Genomic DNA, 20,251 nt, shown 5'->3' with positions numbered 1-20,251 from the left:
GTCACATTACTGAGGACAGGCTTCTGGTCCGTGTTCCTTGCTGCCCTTCCCTGGGGAAACCAGGCCCTGCAGAGGGCACTAGCTGCTTAATGCTTTAAGTCTGAAGCCTTCAAATGAAAGGCCAGCCACATCTGATGGGGGCGGGGGGTGGGGACAGGAGGTCTAGACCAGTTCAGGATCCAGCAAAAAGAAGACAAAACCACCAACCTCCCCTTCTCAGGAGAGTCCATCCTACACTCCTCCACACAACTGGGTAATTAATGTCATCAGGAGGCTAGGACACTTGGAATGGTCCAGAGTTTACCTGGGAATTGTGGAACGTTCTGTCTCTTGCAGGAGACAAGGCATGCAACCTGATAACTAAGCTTGTGATTGGAACCAACCAAATGATCCCAGGGTACAATGCTGCTCTCCTCCACTGAAGTCTCACGGCAGGGGAAAGGGACTCCGGACACACTGCACCTGCCTGTCACCTCTCCAGTCACAGAGAGCATTCTTTCCTGTCTCCTAGACACTAAGGACTAATGAAACTCAAGGTAGAGGAGCTCAGACTCTGCTATTTCCATATTAAGTCCTAAAATGCAGCCTGGGATACAGTGCTGCCTTAGAAAGGCACAAAACATTTGGCTTTTTTTTTTTTTTTTTTTTTCAGTGTGCTAAAAATTGTTTTGTTTTGAGTAAAGGAAAAAGATATATAAGGTTAAAAATCCCAAGTCACCACAGCCAGAAAACAGATGTAGGAGGTGCCTCATAGCTGCCATGCCACTACCACATGTTTCAGCAGGAAGTTAGGCTTTTCTTTCAAGGCCAAGACACTAGAACAGTGCTGAGCAGGGTAGGTCAGGAGGCATTTACTCTCGCGGGCATTGCGTTGCAGGCTCACCCAGCCAGACAGCAGGAGAAAAGAGGCCATGGAAGACAACACGTGGTCTACAGACTCCTAAGTAGTTCTCCGCCTCTCCAGTTTTAAGACGGCCATAAGCATGGCTACCCTCACCCACAACAAGGTCAGAGGTAGGTAGAGAGGAGGGAGCTGACACACAGGCACCCAGGACACCCTGCTTCAGGGCTCAGCATGGAGGTGGCGCAAGGCCTGAGGAGTTGCACGTAGCACGCATTGAGCAATACTCCTCTCTGGCCGCCTGTCTGATTTGAGGGTAGAAGGAGAATGTAGGAGAGGCAATGTTGGGGGAAGGGAGGGGCCTGACATTCATTTTTGGAACTCAATCAGGCAATCAGGACTCTGCTGATTTCTTCAGCTGCCAAATCAGGAGATCTGAGGTTGGCTTCTGGGCTTTGCTCTATACAAACACAGGCAGTGGTCGGCTGCATTTTTCTCAAGCTCTGTACCCAGGAAGGGGCGGCAAGAGCGCCACACAGCTTAGTCTATCTGTCAACAGCCAGCCCCTCCACCTGTGCTCCCCACCTGACTCACCACGGACGTGCAGGGCTTGCTCTCCCCATCCCTACTTCCCCATCTCTTACTCTTTTGCTACTTTTCAGAACCAAGAAACACTGGTATTTCCCACGGAACCAACTCAGATTTCCTGGGACACGGTGAAGGCACATGGCACTGCTGTCCCTCCGCTGCTTAACCCAGGAGCCTAGACTACAACATCAAATGCAAAGTCTGATGACCCATCCTTCCTCCCTTGATGGACATCTTTGGATTATCAGGTAACTTCTGTGTGTATCAAATGACTCTAGTAGTTTAATAAACCTTTAAGTAAGGCAGTATGAAATACCTTACAACTCAGGACAAAAGATTCAGGCAAGCAAAAGCATAGTTAAACAAAAAAAAAAGAAAAGGAAAGCTTTTATATAGTACTAAAATGAAAGCAATTGCCAGAGAAGACACAGGTATACTGTCTAAAGAGCTCTCAGTAAAAACTCTATCCTAAACTGGAATCTATATTTAATTTCTATCCTGGCAACTGCTCCATTATTATATATTCTTACTGGCTCTGGCAAAGTAGTTTCTGAGGTGCCTAGGAAGGCCTGCCTGAGAACATTACTGCAGAGCGGCCCTCACACAGGAAGGAGGAGAGGGTAAGGAGGAGAGTGGAGGAGATAGGCTGCAAGCCCAGAGAATGAACATTTCCAAGCACTCAAACCTGAAGAGGACCCAGAAGTCCATGGATAGTGGCTACAGTGGCACCCGTTATTAGATTCTGCTTTCTAAGTAACACGGAAGAAGGCAAAAGACCTGAGGCTGAATGGAGGCTAAGGAAGGCCACCCAGGAACAGGCTAGCTCTGGAACAGGACAGGCTGGCCCACAAGAGGGAGGTAAGAAATCTTGGATGCCAAGACTGACAAAGGGAAGAAAAACAGGAAATAAAGATGACAATGACCAGAATTAAGTTAAACCTAAGAATTTCTATGATGTCCCAGAAAAACTCCCATGCCTTCCTTTCCACTAGCAAAAAGGCGGGAGTAGAGGCTTTACTCCTTGAGTAGAAGCCTTTTTAGGGCGTCTGCGGAGTCTCTGCTCACTTCTCTGAGAAGCTCCCTGTCTCCAGCTGAAGGAGCCTGCCACATCTCTGCTCTCCCTGGCAAGGCCAACTGCTCAAGGATACTTGATTAATGTGCCAGGCTGAGTGTAGTTTTTCTTAAGAATATGAAGTATGGGCCGAGAGCGGTGGTTCACGCCTGTAATCTCAGCACTCTGGGAGGCCGAGGCGGGTGGTTCACGAGGTCAGGAGTTCAAGACCAGCCCAGTCAAGATGGTGAAACCCCATCTCTACTAAAAATATGAAAATTAGCCAGGCATGGTGGCAGGCACCTGTAATCCCAGCTACTCGGGAGGTTGAGGCAGAGAACTGCTTGAACTTGGGAGGTGGAGGAGGTTGCAGTGAGTTGAGACTGCACCACTGCACTCCAGCCTAGGTGACACAGCAAGACTCCTTCTCAAAAAAAAGAAAAAAAAATAGTAGTATGGGAAATTGAGAATTTGTTCATAGTGATCCGCAGAGTTGGAAGGTGGTGTGGACTTGAGGACTGGAGTGCCTATTTGGGGGTCACGCATACCAAACCAGACAGGGAAGCGGGAGAAAGGACTAGGTGCAAAGCTCTGCAGTTCCAGCTCCACCCGAGAACCAAAGGCACTTCCCATCCTAGGTTCTGCGAAATACCCTGCATCCTTACCATGAGTCCCTCCTTTCTTCCGCTTGAACATTTCTGTTTCTGGTGTCCAAAGGATCCCTAAGCAGTCAAAAATACAACCTTGACCGTCCTTCACTATCCACCACCCTCTAGGCATTAAGCAGTTCTACGTATTTCTAACAAAAGACTGCTCATGGAGACTGAGTTCAAGAGAGTGACAGTAATAGTTTCTGCTGAGTTAGAGTACTTTAGATTGAGCTTCTAAAGCTCTAAGGTCTGGCAGAATGATGTGTGGACACTAAGCTTTAGAATCCCTAAATTCCTTGCTCTGAGAGGGAGGTAAAGGCTGACAATTAGGGGACTGATGGAATTCAATCTGTATAATGTCTGGCTCTTGGAAGACCAAACAACTGACTCAAGGATCTTTGGGTCCTGAGACCCAAAGATAGCGCCCACACCTCCAGCCCTTCTAAAACATAGAGTTAGCTGCAAAGGTTGTTGAAAGACTGGAAAACCAATTCCAAATAGTACAGGACATGGTGACAGGTCCCAGAAGGGTGATATGAAAATCCTCCCAACGAGGGAGATTAGGGACATAGCAGCTCAGGAAAAAGTTCAAGGAAGGCACTAGATTGGAAAGGGCAGTGCGGACAGATGCTTTGCTTAAACATTTAACGCCCTACTGTGCAACTCTGAGCCAACTTACCTTTCAACTTGCCAAACAGATTCTAATTATGTTGGAACAAATTCCAACATAAAAACAGTCACTATCCATGAGACTTACATCAAGGAATTTCCCAGGCATTATCAAAGCTATAGGAGACAACAGGGGATAATGGGAGAATCTTGCCCTGCTATTAATCAGGACAGCTCTATAAGGAAAGGTAAGTCTACATGAAAGAGCTGTGAATAAAAATTGCACAATCTTACTGGGAAGAGCTATTTTAAGGTCAAATGCAGAGGCTATGACAGTCCAAGTACAATCCCTCAAACATTAGTAAACTACTATGTGGTACCAAGGGAAGGACAAATGCCTGACATTTCTGGCACATGGTCATCACTCAAACATTTGCTGGATGAACAAACTGTTACAGCCAGGCCAATAGTCAGAAAACTATTTTTCAACGAACAGTGGTCATTCCAGAGTCAGAAAGGCCAATGGCAAGAAGAGGGACTTATAGTTTGAGAAGGCCTATAATCTTCTGATTTTCAAGATGTGAGGTAGGAGAATATTCTGCTTTATCACCATTGCTGAACACCTACAAAAAGAGCTAGATCTTAAAGGGAATATATAGGTGGTCCCTAGTTTTTACAAGGAAGTTTTGTTATAAAAATTTGTGACTTGACTGTTTAGGACCATAAACACATTTTACTTTTCTATAAACACATATTTTAAGAGTAATGAACAGTGACCCCCACCTCCCTTAACCAGAAATCTTTTAAATCTATAAGATAGCTAAATAATACTAACAGTACTATCCCACATCTTGGGCCCCAGTAATGAGGGTCTGTGTAAGAAGAGAAAGGGAAAAGAATGGCAGATTATGTAGACTGGGGCTCGGGGGAGACGACAAGTGGAAGAGAGCGGCCACCCACAGGTACAGAGCACTATTCACAAAAATATTAACAGGTAAATGCTGAGATGAGAAGCTGCCTGGCATATTAACTAAAGGGAGGTATATTAAGAGCCCACAGGTTTTTCCATTTAAAGAACCCTCTACTTTAGTGGAAGAAACATGGGGGCAGCTGCAAAGGTCCAGTTGTGGTTGCTGCAGACCAGCAACCCAGCAACAAGGCAGCTTGGAAAGCAATCCGTGAAGACACAGGGAAAGCATGAAACTGGGCTGAATACAACAGCCCAATGAATATGAGAAAAAGGAGAACAGTGTGTTGTGGGTTTTTTTACTTTATCAGCCACTAGGAAGGGACAAGGGGAAGAGCTTGCCAAAAATGGCAAAACTCGAAGTCTGTTCGTAAAAGGCAGTTTTAATTAAATTCAGAGCAAAGCCAAAGAATTTTACATTTCCATACAAATGGAGGGTGAAGAATGGGTTACTGGTGCCTTAGTCAACAGAAAATATAAGAAATTAAGCTTTTGACAATAATCTCAAAACAAAAGCCACATGAAAACTTTCCTTAATCTTGCCTGGCAATCTCAGGCACAGACCCAGGTGTGTCCTCAGAGCACCCAGTCAAAGGAAAGACCCTCACGAAATGATCCAAAACCTTGAATGCTGGCAGATACCCGTGAGCAACTAACACCCCAGCCCATCGATGGGACACAGGCACAACACACGGAGCTGGAGCCTCAGTTTCACGCTGATTCAAAGAGCCACACAGGACTCAAAAAAGGAAAAGTCGAGACTGCCCTGAGCCTACACAGTAGGGACAATAATTTCCAGAGAAGATTTAGATGCATGGAAAAGGCAAAAGATATATAGCCAGTGCTTTGTCTTCTGAAGCGATCTTTAGACTATGGGCAGTATCTGCAGATAAAGAAAAATCACAATATGGACGGGCCTGGAATCTGCTGCCGTTTTTTTTCTAGTTATTTGTCTAGGCCTTCAATATTTAAACAAAATGCAAAACTGAATGTTACCTCAAAATATAACAGTATACGTACTGTCTGTTAGAAGTTGATGGCAGTCGATATTCACTGCCATTTTCCTCTGCCCCACTCCACCTCAATTCAGGACCACCTCACCTAATGGTGGGTTGTGCCGCTTTATGCCATGTAGAGAAGATACTGGGTAGCCATAGCAAATCAACACAAGGTCCTGTACTGCCTACTCTGGGAACATAAATGGCTCTGAGGCCAGAGGATAAAACCAAAAGATTCAGGAGTAGCTGAATGCCAAGACACCAGTTAGAACAAGTTTTAGTTCCAAAGATGGTAAGACTAGAAAAAAGACTGATCCAAGGAGGGTCATTTCTGTCTAGATCTAAAGACAAAAGCATGATTTAGATTTTCAGGAAGACATATTTATCAAAGAGCAGGCTTGCTTCTGATGTGGAGCAAGGTTACACACTGCTAAGAAAGTCAGCAAAACACTCTGGACAGAATACTAACTGAACTCGAGGGATCATTTATCAGCATATAAAGGAACTGACTAATGGTTCTCCAAACTGGACTCTCAATCTTCTTTATGAACCTGCGATTACACAAACTGCCAGCCCATATTGTCTTTGACTACAGTAATTTATTCACTGAATGATGTCTAATTACTGTGAAGAATACAGTAATTACAGAGAGTACTGAAGACCTCAGGTGAAGAGGAAAAGGGAAGGAAAGGAGGAAAGAGATGTTACATTCCCAAAGCCACAGGCACAAGAAAGAAACAACATCATCGGGAGGCAGCAATGCAGGGAAGGTGCTATCTGCAAGAGGCTGGGCCACCATGGGCATTATCCCCACTCCTTAAAGGGCAAACGAAAAAATCGCTGCTGAAAATCTAACCTAATATTCCTCATGTTCAAATGAAGACACCCATAAAAGCTGAAATTAATTCACTGGGAAGAAAAACTGAACAGATAAATCCTTACTGTCTATTTTGTGCATTTAAATAGCATGTGAATGAAGCTTCCTAAAAGCTTTATGGTACTCTGGCCAGAAAGTCATCCTGGAAACAAATGTTCTTCCCTTCCCATTAAGTAGAAAGACTCATGACCTACATCAGAACACATACCTGGCACCAAGGCAACTGACTCCCACAGACTATTTTCTGGGGAGGGCATGGAATGTATTTAAAGGCCTCTATCTCAAATCGGTCATTATGTAATTAGGATAATCAAAACATCTTAATAGATTCAATGTTCCTATAGAAACAGTGCTTTGGAGTGACCAGTGTTAGCTGCTAGTATCAAATATGACTATAATAGTGTAGCAACAGTACTTTTCCTCCCACTTATTTACCAAACAAACCAATACCATCACACACAATAAAGAACAACCCATAAGCTGCTTGGCCTCAGTAAGGCTGGTCATAGCAAGCCCACGGCCAATGACAGAACACCAAGAAGGATGAGGAAGGAGTTGATGAGGAAAGAACAGACTGAGGGCGTTCTAAAAATAGAAGACTTTAGCTATGCACATGGTGATATAAGCCAAAGGGGAGTGTTGAAGTTGTAATACACACTAGGCTTGGGTATAATACCACAGTAGATGGAAGTCTTTAAAAAAGATTCCTTCCTAAACCTTTTGTGCTAATTCCCTGCCTGGAATTAACACACACAGCAGGTTAATCTTATAATCACAAGGATACACACAACCACAGGCAGACAGACACACACACGGCCACATCCTTAACCCAGGAAGTCTTAAGTCCTCAATTAGGATTTCCAGCAAAATATTTGTTCTACAGCTTTCTGGACTGTTCCCCAGGTAGGTTATCATGTAATAAAATCCACACTCTCTTTATGTGGGAACTGAAGGACACCTTCAAATGCACTCTCAAGACCCATAAAATAATAAAACATACTAGCTGCTCCATTTTCATTTCACTGCTTTGAAATCTTGGAACCACTGATGTGATACCCCACAGAGAGGGCAAGACTTCACTATGAAGTCACCAAAGGAACTCCTGCCCTTCTAGGTGCTACTTCAGTAATAACTCCCAACTCACTGGTCCTCTAAACCTGCAACAGGGAGGTGATGTGCTAGGTAGCTACATGGGCAGGAGAGGAAATGGAAACAAATTCCCGGAGGATGTTTTTGGCCATCTCGATGTTGTTCTGGGCAATGACCAAAGCTTTCTGGATGTCCTGGTACGAGTACCCCTGACTCATGAGGTTCTCGATCTCACTGGAGAGCTGAGGCGAGGCGGTGGCAGCAGAGGCGGCAGCACCACTACCTTGCTGCCAGCTGCCAGCTTTCCGTTCAGAGTTGATTCTCCGAGGGAATGGTTTAGGAGGTCTCTCAGGAACTTGGGAAACTTCAGTGACATCTAGAATAGGAAAACAAATATTTGCAAATCTGGGGAAATCCTCATTTAACGAGAGCAATAAAAATGTGCTAATATCAAGATATTATTGACTTTCTGTAAATTGGATACATGTGCTCTTCAGTCACAAGGCTGGGTTTTACAGGTTCAAGGGTTTTAAGATATAGCCTCCTCCTTATCACAATAAAAACAACCTTCTAAATATACCATGCACCTGTTCTACAAACAATAACCACTGCAGTCATAAACAACTGCATCATGCTTTACACTAAGCAACATGTTTGTGCACATGTAATTGTCTGTTTTAATTCTGAGGGGACCAGAGAAGATACTAAACTTCGCCTTCTACAAATAAGGAAAAAGAGAGATATAAGTTGCAATAAAGAAGCATTAGCCAAGGCTGAGTGGGGATCACTGCTCGTCTGGGCAACTGAAGGTTGTATTCTTTTTCACCAGCTGTCTGTCCTGAAGGCTGTCTTCAATTTCCAAAGTGACAGCAACTCTGGCTGCTGCCCTGCCAGGCAGCCACAGGTGCCAGAAGAGCAGCCTCCAATAATCAAGGCCCAACATGGGCTGGCTCCAGGCCCATTCAGTGTGTGTTCCAGAGCCAGCACACCTCCTTTCCAATGGAATAGAGCCCAGGAAAAAGGAATGTGTGGTCTGAGCTGTCAAACCTAACTACCAGTGTCATAAGGCATACTCAGAAAAACTATAAATCCTACCTACCCCTAACATAAGAACAGCCAGAGTTTAAAGAACGACCTCTTCTCTAAGTCTGCAAAAATCCTAGAGAGTCTGACTACAGTCTAACTTCCTAACTTAGGACTTTCCTCCCATTTAGACATAATGTTTAGCCTACTACATCCACATACTGACTTACTATCACCAGAGAAGGTCATCTCCCTTTCAATATAAACATACAGGCCATACTGCCATTCAGGACAAACCCAAAGTAGCCTGGAGACTCACTTGTTGTGGGATCACCATCCAGAGACAACCAGCCAAAGGAGGAGCTGGCATTAGAGATATCTGACAGAGTCCGGCGGGCCAGCACGGCCGGCACAGGTGGCTTAGGGACATCATACCCATCATCCTCATTTTCTGGCTCCTCAGGGCCAGTGTTGGCATGGGCTGCAGCCAAACTCCCTTCACCTGGAGAAAAATCAGTGAGGTGATCTTCTTCTGACACACTTCATCTTCTAATACATTTCAATATAGGGGCATCCACTCATTTTTGCATGTATGCAATCATTTATCTCGTTCAACGAACAGTTACTGATTGTCTACTGTGGGCCAAACACCATGTAAACAGAGATAAAAATAGAAAATAAAATCTACACCAACACTGCAGTTTTCATTTTTGAACATGCCAAAGGTTATTCTTGACAAGGTTAATAGCCACTGATGCCAATGACTCGAACGTCATCTCAGAGCATTCAATAAACATTTCTATCCACATTCCACCTTGGAAGATCAGCAGAAGGTCCTGTGAGAGCAGGCTTCTTGAACTTTCAATCTGGTAGGCTAGTGAACATGGAAATTCAGTGCTCACCACCCCCACATAGAAGAATTTCATCAATGCGATGAGAATAAAAAGGAGCTTACAGGTCCAGGGTATAGAACACAAATGTCTCTAGGCCCTGAAAGGACAAAGCAAAGCACAAAAGGAACCAGTAGTGTGAGTAGGAAATAAAGGAATGGGGATACTTTACTCCTTTATTTTGCCATGGATCATTTTGCCAAAGATTATTGAAAATAATTTTCAGCTTTGTCCTGGCATGGTGGCTCATGCCTGTAATCTCAGCACTTTGGGAGGAGTGGATCACCTGAGGTCAGGAGTTCAACACCAGCCTGGCCAACACAGTAAAACCCCGTCTCTACTAAAAATACAAAAATTAGCCAGGCATGGTGGCACATACTTGTAGTCCCAGCTACAGAAGAATTTTCAGCTTAGATTAAGCTATCTCAATTGCTAAATATTACATGTTCATTCCTATGACATATCAATGACTTTTAAAGTAGCAGAATGGCTACTTACCAAAGGTGCTGCTCTCGGTGACAGATGGCGCCTGGGACTGAATATTATACATTGCTTCATACGTACAGGTATCAATCTGCTGGTCGCAATCACATGCTCTGAACCAGAAGGAAAAGTGCCATAATGATCTTTGGAAATAGAACTGTTATCTATAAACTTATGAAGATTAATCTCCTCCTTTTGCCAGTATCACTAATAAATGTTGTTAAGGTTGACTCTTGTGGCAAGTTACAGGTGTGTGTGCTTTTGAGGTTCTCATGTTGCTGAGAAAACATAAGTGCAATTACCTACAGCTACAAAAGGCTTAAACCATGAAGGGCTAGATTCATCTTTCTGCTTTAATCTGACTGGATAACACTGTGTGCAGGCAGCAGGCCAAGCAGGTGAAGGGTAGCAATTACCCGCACAGAGCTATATGGCCCAAAACAGGGTTGTTGTGAACCTACCGTGAACTCTGGGATGTATCCAAAGGCCGTAGAGGCCTGGAGGAGGGAGTCATGTACTCTGTGTCCTCTTCACCCTCACACTGCTCCCCAGGTGGCAGTTTTGGCACAGGAAGAGGTCTGGAAGATGAAGAATGAAAAACAGAAAAAGTAGTAACAAACTGGTAAACTCTGAAGCATAAAGTAAGTGACTTAAAAACAGACATAACTCAAATTGAACAGAGCAAAACACTTGCCACCTAGCGAACTATTATTTCTACTGACCAAGACAGGTAATTAGCAAAAGCACACTAACTAAAAATGTCACTTTCAACTGACCAAAGGTGCAGCTTTTATGCTTCCAAGGTGATATACTGGGCTAATCACCTGAGACACCGGTTGGTCCTAATCCCCACAGAAGTTTCATTATAGAGTCCCAGGCCCTAGAGTTAGAGAAACAGCAAGATTTTTTCTGACAATATGTTAGAACTGTACACTAAATTCCAATTCTAAACTCTACCTATGGTTTCAAGAAATGCATAGCTTGTCAAAAGCTTTCTCAAACTCCTTGTTTTATATAAGAAAAATTTAAAATACAGAGAGAGAAAGTGACCTGGGAGTTAGCATAAATTCTGAGGCTAGATCCCAAATCTACTGATTCCCACATCAAGGATCTGGCTGTTACACCCACATGTAACTTTCACCCAGAAACTTTGGAAACAAGACTTCTGCCACCCCATGAAATGAAACAAAAAAACTCCCAAGAAATACAAAAACACCCCACCAAATTGTAGGGGGAAAAAACTACACAAAAACCTACTTCTTGGAGTGTGAATTTGTTTCTCCTCCCTTCCTCTTTATATTATTTTTGCATATCCCAAAGATGCTACAAGGAGCATCTCTTTCATTTATTTGTCTGCTTGATGTTTAGTTCTCCTAATTATAAAAGTAACACATGTAAGTGCTATAGAAACTTAACACAGAACATAAAAGTCCCCTTTAATCTCACTTGAGCTTTTTTCTTATGTCTACATATTACTTTTATTAGGTTGGTGCAAAAGTAATTGTGTTTTTTGCCGTTAATGGCAAATATTCACTTAAGATTTGTGCAATGCATGCTGAAGTTCTGAGGCAGAAATGTACTGGTATCTACAATTTACTTTGAAAACATCAAAAGACAGACATAAAGTTTGATAAGACAAATAAAATGCTAAAAGTAGAATCCAGGTGATCAGTATATGGGTGTTCACTGTAAAATTCTTTCACCTCTACTATCTTTGTAATTTTTCACAATAAAATGAGATGGCAGGAGGACAATCCACATAAAGAAACACCTAGATTTTTCACTGGAGCACAGGAGCACGATGACAACCCACTGCAGCCTCAATCTCCCGAGCTCAAGTGATCCTCCCGCCTCAGCCTCCTCAGTAGGTGGGACTACAGGCATGTGCCACAACACCAGGCTAACTTAAAAAAATATATATATATATATTTTTTTGTAGAGACGGAGTCTCACTATGTTGCCCAGGCTGGTCTTAAACTTTTGGGTTCAAGTGATCCTCCCGCTCCAGCCTCCCAAAATGCTAGGATTACAGGCCTGAGCCACCCCACCCAGCCCTAGTTTGTTCTTAATGTGGTATTTGGCCGCATTGTGTCAGTGAAGGTATAGGGAAATGAATGGGTACTTTGTTACACAGCTGTAGAAATAAGGAATTGATACGTTTCTGTTGTGTAATTCAACAAAAGTATTTACCAAACACGCATACTCTTGGTCTCAGAAACTCCATTTCTGAGAATTTTCCCTAAGGAAACCATCAAGAACATTCATTGCAGCATTATTTATAATGCTGGAAAATTAAGCAATAACTTAAATACCAAATAATAATGTACCGAATAAATACTGAGCCACACAACTGTGTCCCCAAGTGCCTTAGAGGTTCCAAGCAGGAGCCACAGAAGCCTACCGCTGCTTCTACTACAATAGATTTATTCTTAGCTATTTTACAAACTGAGATTCCACTTAAGTTAGTTACACTGATGTATAATCATGTGAAATAATTTGAAAATCATTGCAATAGAATATGTAATAACATGCAAAGATGTTCAAGATATTTCTAGCGAAAACCAGCAATGACAATATGATTTCATACAAGAAAGAATGGCAATGAACATGTATCAAATTGCTAACTACTGTCTGATTCTAGGTAGTAAGATTATAGATACCACTTATTTCTTCAGTGTTGCTTACCTATATTTCCTTTTTCTTTTTCTTTTTTTTTTTTTTTTGAGACGGAGTCTCGCTCTGCCACCCAGGCTGGAGTGCAGTGGCCGGATCTCAGCTCACTGCAAGCTCCGCCTCCCAGGTTCACGCCATTCTCCGGCCTCAGCCTCCCGAGTAGCTGGGATTACAGGCGCCCGCCACCTCGCCCGGCTAGTTTTTTGTATTTTTTAGTAGAGACGGGGTTTCACCGTGTCAGCCAGGATGGTCTCGATCTCCTGACCTCGTGATCCGCCCGTCTCGGCCTCCCAAAGTGCTGGGATTACAGGCTTGAGCCACCGCGCCCGGCCTTCTTTTTTTTTTTCTTTTTGAGACAGAGTCTCACTCTGTCACCGGGCTGGAGTGCAGTGGCGCAATCTTGGCTCACTGCAACCTCCGCCTCCCAGGTTCAAGCGATTCTCCTGCCTCAGCCTACCAAGCAGCTGAGACCACAGGCACATGCCACCACACCCAGCTAATTTTTGTATTTTTAGTAGAGACAGGGTTTCACCATGTTGGCCAGGATGGTCTCAATCTCAACCTTGTGATCCACCAGCCTCGGCCTCCCAAACTGCTGGGATGACAGGAATGAGCCACTGCGCCCAGCCTGCTTACCTGTATTTTCTAAATTTTAGTTAACATGTATTATTTTTGTAAAAAGGGCCATTAAAAAGGCAATAAATTTTTTTTTTGGAGACGGAGTCTCACTCTGTCGTCCAGGCTGGAGTGCAATGGCGCGATCTCGGCTCACTGAAACCTCTACTTGCTGTATTCAAGTGATTCTCCTGCCTCAGCCTCCCAAGTAGCTGGTGGTACAGGCGCCCGCCACCACACCCAGCTAATTTTTGTGTTTTTAGCAGACACAGGGTTTCACCATGTTGGCCAGGCTGGTCTCAAACTCCTGACCTCAAGTGATCCACCCACCTTGGCCTCCCAAAGTGCTGGGATTACAGGTGTGAGCCATTGCGCCTGACTTAAAAAATTTTTAATTATAATTCTCTGTTAATAAAGTCCATAAAATATATAATTGAACCTCCTTCTCACAAAGCATGTTAGCAATATATACTTTATTTTTTTTTTTTTTTTTTTTTTTTGAGATGGAGTCTCGCTCTGTCTCCCAGGCTGGAGTGCAGTGGCCGGATCTCAGCTCACTGCAAGCTCCGCCTCCCGGGTTCACGCCATTCTCCGGCCTCAGCCTCCCGAGTAGCTGGGACTACAGGCGCCCGCCACCTCGCCCGGCTAGTTTTTTGTATTTCTTAATAGAGACGGGGTTTCACCGTGTTAGCCAGGATGGTTTCGATCTCCTGACCTCGTGATCCGCCCGTCTCGGCCTCCCAAAGTGCTGGGATTACAGGCTTGAGCCACCGCGCCCGGCCTGCAATATATACTTTAAAAGAAAGACGACGCTGGAGAGCAACCAGGCAGCCATGATTTAACAGGCTAAGATTCAAGAAAGAATACATTAGAGTAAGCCCTGTATTAGGGGCTTTGAACTAGGGGTTTAAAGTAGTCTCAATGGGCTGGTGAGAATGCTACGATATAAATGTGTCCCCCAATTTCATGTGTTGGAAACTTAAGTTACCATCTTCACATGCTGATGCCTTGTTACAAGGTAGCAGGAAGGCCCTCATCATGTCAGTGCCATGCTTTTCAACATTCCAGCTTCCAAAAGCGTGGGCTAAATACTAACTTCTCTTCTTTATAAATTACTTAATCTCAGGTATTCCGTTATAACAGAAAACAGACTAAGAAGAGACAGGAATTTTGGGGTACAATGACAGCCAGGTTATGAGGGACCAAAAAGTATAGAGAAGGGAAGAGCAGAGAAGTATACCTGAAATGCCAGCAATTTTCCCTAGAGCTATTGCAAATCCCTAAACTGTTTATGCATGGGGCTAGATTTTGAGAAAACAAGCAGAAAGCAGCAATCGAAAAGCTAAATAGATATTTTGGCTGTCTTGCCAAGCTGGACAGAGTTGGAGTTATATATGGCCATTAAAATAATAATTTATTTGTTTAATAAAAAAAGAAGATGGGCCGGGCACGGTGGCTCACGCCTGTAATCCCAGCACTTTGGGAGGCCGAGGCGGGCGGATCACAAGGTCAGGAGATCGAGACCACGGTGAAACCCCGTCTCTACTAAAAATACAAAAAATTAGCCGGGCGCGGTTGTGGGCGCCTGTAGTCCCAGCTACTCGGGAGGCTGAGGCAGGAGAATGGCGTGAACCTGGGAGGCGGAGCTTGCAGTGAGCCGAGATCGCGCCACTGCACTCCAGCCTGGGCGACAGAGCGAGACTCCGTCTCAAAAAAAAAAAAAAAAAAAAAAAAAAGAAGATGGGATGGGCACGCTGGTTCACGTCTGTAATCGCATCCCTTTGGGAGGCTGAGGCGGGTAGATAACCTGAGGTCAGGAATTCAAGACCAGCCTGGCCAACACGGTGAAACCCTGTCTCTACTAAAAATACAAAAATTAGCCAGACATGGTGGTGGCACATGTTTGTAATCCTAGCTACTCGGGAGGCTGAGGCAGGAGAATCGCTTGAACCTGGGAGGCAGAGGTTGCAGAGAGCCAAGACTATACCACTGCACTCCAACCTAGGTGACAGAGCGAGACTCCATCTCAAAAAAGAAAAAGAAAAAAAAAAAAAAGGATAGAATCGATACATTTTAAAAAATCACATGGAAACACTAGAACTTAAAAATACAACACAGTACCCAACTTATGATTTTTCAACTTTACAATGGTGCAAAAGTAATAAACATTCAATACACTTCTCTACTTACAATGGAGTAGTATCTGGATAAACCCAGTCAAAAATACTATAAGTCAAAATGCACTTTCAACTTACAATGGGTTTACCGGGACATAACCCCATCTTAAGTTGAGGAGCATCTTTATCTAAAAATACAACTGGACAACACAGCAAAACCCTATATGCACACAAAATACAAAAATTAGCTGGGTGTGGTGGTGCACACCTATAGTCCCAGTTACTAGGGAGGCTGAAAAAATTAAAAAATCAAAGAAAATAAAGTATGCAGAGAAAAAACAATGGAAAAAAAAAAAAAAAAAAAAGACATCAGCATAAGAGCTCTCAGAGACATAGTGAAAAGGTCTAACATTCCGGAAAAGGTAGTCCCAGAAGAAGAGAACAAAGAGGGACTGCAATATTCAGTCTGTTTTCAGAAAAATTGGCTGACAATGTCCTAAAACTGATTAAAAATATCACAAACTAAATAAACTTTACCAAACTTACGAAGGCTTGGTTCCAGTTAGTGTTTGAAAAAGAAAAGGAGGTCAGGGTGCAGTGGTTCATGCCTGTAATCCTAGTACTTCCGGAGGCTGAGGCAGGTGAATCACTTGACATTAGGAATTCAAGACCAGCCTGGCCAAAATGGTGAAACCCCATCTCTACTAAAAATACAAAAATGCCTAAAATCCCAGCTACTTGGCTAAGGTGGGAGAACTGCTTGAACCTGGGAGGCAGAGGTTGCAGTGAGCTGAGATCACAGCATTGCATTCCAGCCTGGGCGACAGAGTGAGACTCCGTCTTTAAAAAAAAGAAGAAGAAGAAAAAAAACTTATGAAGGATTAAAAGATAAATACAAAGAAAACCACAAAGGAAGATACAGTAAAACTGCTGGGACCAGAGGGGGGAAAAACATTTTGTAAGTACCTAGGAAAAGCAGCAATATCTTTTTTTTTTTTTAATATACATTTTTATTTTTTGAGACACGGTCTCACTGTGTTGCCCATGCTGGAGTACAGTGGCACAATCATGGCTCACTACAGCCTCGACCTTCTAGGCTTAGGCAATCTGCCCACTTCAGCCTCCTGAGCAGCTCAGACCACAGGTGTGCACCACCATGCCCAGCTACTTTTTTGTATCTTTTTCAGAGACAGGGTTTTGCCATGTTGCTCAAGCTGATCTCAAACCCGAGTTCAGGCAATCTGCTTGCCTCGGCCTCCCAAAATGCTGAGGCTACAGGCGTGAGCCACTGCACCTGGCCTATTTATCCGGCCTATTTATTTTTCAATTTTATTTTATTTTATTTTATTGAGACCGGGTCTTTCTCTGTAACCCAGGCTGGAGTGAAGTAGCGCCATCACAGCTCACGGCAGCCTCAACATCCTGGGCTCCAGCCAACCTTAGCCTCCACAGTAGCTGGGACCATGGGCATGTGCCACCATGCCCGGCTGACTTTTTATTTTTTGTAAAGATGGGAGTCTTACTATGTTGCCCAGACTGGTCTCAAACTCCAGACTCCAGCGATCCTCCTGTCTTGGCTTCCCAAAGTGTTGGGATTACAGGTGTGAGCCACCACTCACAGTCAAGAAACACTACCTTTAAAGGAGTAACATTAAGGCTGAGAGCTTAGTTCTCAACAGAAACGATGGAAGCCAAAGTGGAATGCTATTTTTAAACTGCTGAAAGAAAATAGCTTTAGGCCGGGCGTGGTGGCTCACACCTGTAATCCCTGCACTTTGGGAGGCCAAGGCGGGCGGATCACAAGGTCAGGAGATCAAGACCATCCTGGCTAACACGGTAAAACCCCATCTCTACTAAAAATACAAAAAATTAGCCGGGCGTGGTGGTGGGCGCCTGTAGTCCCAGCTACTTGGGAGGCTGAGGCAGAAGAATGGCGTGAACCCGGGAGGTGGAGCTTGCAGTGAGCCGAAACTGCGCCACTGCACTCCAGCCTGGGCGACAGAGTGAGATTCCGCCTCAAAAAAAAAAAAAAAAAGAAAAAGAAAATAGCTTCAGTTCAGACGCTATACTGGGCCAGGTGCAGTGGTTCACGCCTATAAATCCCAGCACTTTGGGAGGCTGAGGCGGGCAGATCACTTGAGGTCAGGAGTTCGAGACCAGCCTGGCCAACAGGGTGAAACTCCGTCACTACTAAAAAACAAAAAATAAAAAAATTAGCTGGGCAGGGTGGCGTGCACCTGTAATCCCAGCTACTTGGGAGGTGAGGCAGGAGACTCGCTTGAACCCAGGAGGTGGAGGTTGCAGTGAGCTGAGAACATGCCACTGGACTCCAGCCTGGGTGACAGAGCAAGACTCCATCTCAAAACAAAACAAGACAAAACAAAACAAAAACAGATGCTGTATTCAATGAAAGTATCTGTTTGTTGTTGTTGTTTTGAGACAGTCTCGCTCTGTCGCTCAGGCTGGAGTGCAGTGGCGCGATCTCAGCTCACTGCAACCTCCGCCTCCTGGGTTGATGCCATTCTCCTGCCTCAGCCTCCCAAGTAGCTGGGACTACAGGCGCCCGCCACCACACCCGCTAATTTTTTTGTATTTTTAGTAGAGATGGGGATTCACCGTGTTAGCCACGATGGTCTTGATCTTCTGACCTCGTGATCTGCCCGCTTCAGCCTCCCAAAGTGCTGGGATTATAGGCACGAGCCACCACGCACAGCCAAGTATCTTTTTAAAAAATTAAAAGTGGGGCCGGGCGCGGTGGCTCAAGCCTGTAATCCCAGCACTTTGGGAGGCCGAGACGGGCGGATCACGAGGTCAGGAGATCGAGACCATCCTGGCTAACATGGTGAAACCCCGTCTCTACTAAAAATACAAAAAACTAGCCGGGCGAGGTGGCGGGCGCCTGTAGTCCCAGCTACTCGGGAGGCTGAGGCAGGAGAATGGCGTAAACCCAGGAGGCGGAGCTTGCAGTGAGCTGACATCCGGCCACTGCACTCCAGCCTGGGCGACAGAGCGAGACTCCATCTCAAAAAAAAAAAACAAAAAAAATTAAAAGTGGGCTTGGCACGGTGGCTTTCACCTATAATCCCTGTACTTTGGGAGGCCAAGGCGGGCAAATCACTTGAGCCCAGAAGTTCCAAACCAGCCTGGGCAACATGGCAAAACCCCATCTCTACAAAAAATGCAAAAATTAGCTGAGTGTGGTAGCACGCATCTGTGGTCCCAGCTACTCGGGAGGCTGAGGCAGGAGGATCATTTGAGCCTGGAAGGTTTAGGCTATAGTGAGCCGAGATTGCACCACTGCACTCCAGCCTGTGCAACAAACAGAGATGCTGATTTAAAATACACTCTAGGCTGGCTGTGATGGCTCACATCTGTATTTCCCAGCATTTGAGGAAGCTGAGACAGGAGGATCTCTTGACACCAGTAGTTCAAGACCAGCCTGGGAAACACAGCTAAACCTTGTCTCTACTAAAAATAAAAAATTTAAAACTTAGCCGGGCATGATGGTGAATGCCTGGAGTCCTGGTTACTCAGGAGACTGAGGCCGGAGGTTCTCTTGAGCCCAGTATGCTGAGGCTGCAGTGAGCTATGATTGAGTCTTTGCACTCCAACCTGGGCAACAGATCAAGACCCTATCTCTAAATAAATAAATAAACAAAACTCTAACAAAAGTCAAAAGTGCATGATGGAATCTCTTGATAACTATTAAAGAATAGAAGGAGTTGTGCTCACTTCAGCAGCTCATACAACTGAAACTATAGAGAGATGATTACCATGGCCTCTACACAAGGATGACACACAAATTCGTCAAGCGTTCCATATTTTTTATAAAAAAAAAAATAGAAGGAGTGAAATGGTACAATACAGAGGTTATGCAAATACTAAAAGACAGGTGATGTAGCCACTTTCATGTATGGCAAAGCAGACTTAAGGCAGGCAAGAAACAGAATTACAGAATAAAAGAGGTATATTTGATTATAATAAAAACTTATTTAGCATCAAAAAGTCTAAGTTTCTATGTACCCTAATTACGTAGGCTAAATATACAGATAACACAAATAAATATAACTAAAAAGAAAAGAAAAAACCACAGTCATAGATGGAGAATTTAACATTCTCCTCTCAGTTATCCAATAGCAGAGAGATTTAAAAAAGGTTCTAGGGAGATACAAGATTTAACACAATTAACAAATTTGACCTCATTAACTTACATAGAATGCTACAACCCAAAAACTGCAAAATACACATTCTTAGGAACTGAGGGTGATACAAATTACCAAATTTTACCATAAACTAGTTGACAGTATGGTTTCTGATCACATTAGAATAAAGCCACCAGTAACAGAAGGATAACTAGAAAATTTTCAAAGGTATGAAAATCAGGCAACATATAAATAACCCATAAATTAAAGAAACCACAAATAGAAAAAGTATGTATTTTGAACTTAATGAAAATATGACATATCAAAATGGGTGGAATACCGTAAAATATGTTTGTGTTCTCCCAAAAATCATCTGTTGAAGCCCTTATTCTCAGTGTACACATAGATTTTTATCAATAAACACAGTCAGGCTTTTGTATCCTTGGGTTCTGTGATTGTAAGCAAGTTTGGCTTGAAAATACAGTATTCATTAGAACCCACATACAGGGAGGGTCAACTTTTCATATATGTGGCTCCACAGGGCCAAGTGTGGGACCCCACCATGGGCGTTCTGGTATATGCTGGGGTCTTGGAACTAATCCCCTGCATGCATATATACTGAGGGGTGGCTGTATTTG

At 43.9% G+C, this 20,251-nt stretch overlaps 1 protein-coding gene and 1 non-coding gene across 5 annotated transcripts in view; one reads left to right on the top strand and one right to left on the bottom strand.

Moving 5' to 3' along the window:
• Nucleotides 1–1,083: 1,083 nt before the first annotated feature.
• Nucleotides 1,084–20,251, bottom strand: part of CBL (Cbl proto-oncogene) — a 103,442-nt gene continuing 84,274 nt past the window's right edge. For 3 of the 4 annotated variants that reach the window (XM_074015437.1, XM_005579916.5, XM_045370925.3), the window contains 4 exons: nt 10,528–10,644; nt 10,082–10,179; nt 9,013–9,195; nt 1,084–8,046 (listed from right to left, as the gene is read on the bottom strand). In XM_074015437.1, the coding sequence (XP_073871538.1) occupies nt 7,760–8,046; nt 9,013–9,195; nt 10,082–10,179; nt 10,528–10,644 (685 nt within the window). In that variant the 3' untranslated portion in view covers nt 1,084–7,759. Of the gene's footprint in view, nt 8,047–9,012; nt 9,196–9,514; nt 9,684–10,081; nt 10,180–10,527; nt 10,645–20,251 lie in introns of those variants that run through there. The other variant, XM_045370924.3, reaches the window with a different exon arrangement.
• LOC123568886 (U6 spliceosomal RNA) lies at nt 19,193–19,297 on the top strand. Its single transcript, XR_006692445.1, has one exon. It is a non-coding gene; the product is annotated as a U6 spliceosomal RNA (small nuclear RNA).

Source organism: Macaca fascicularis, chromosome 14, assembly GCF_037993035.2.
Source record: "Macaca fascicularis isolate 582-1 chromosome 14, T2T-MFA8v1.1".
Lineage (NCBI taxonomy): Eukaryota > Metazoa > Chordata > Mammalia > Primates > Cercopithecidae > Macaca > Macaca fascicularis.
This window is presented reverse-complemented; position numbering and strand designations above follow the sequence as displayed.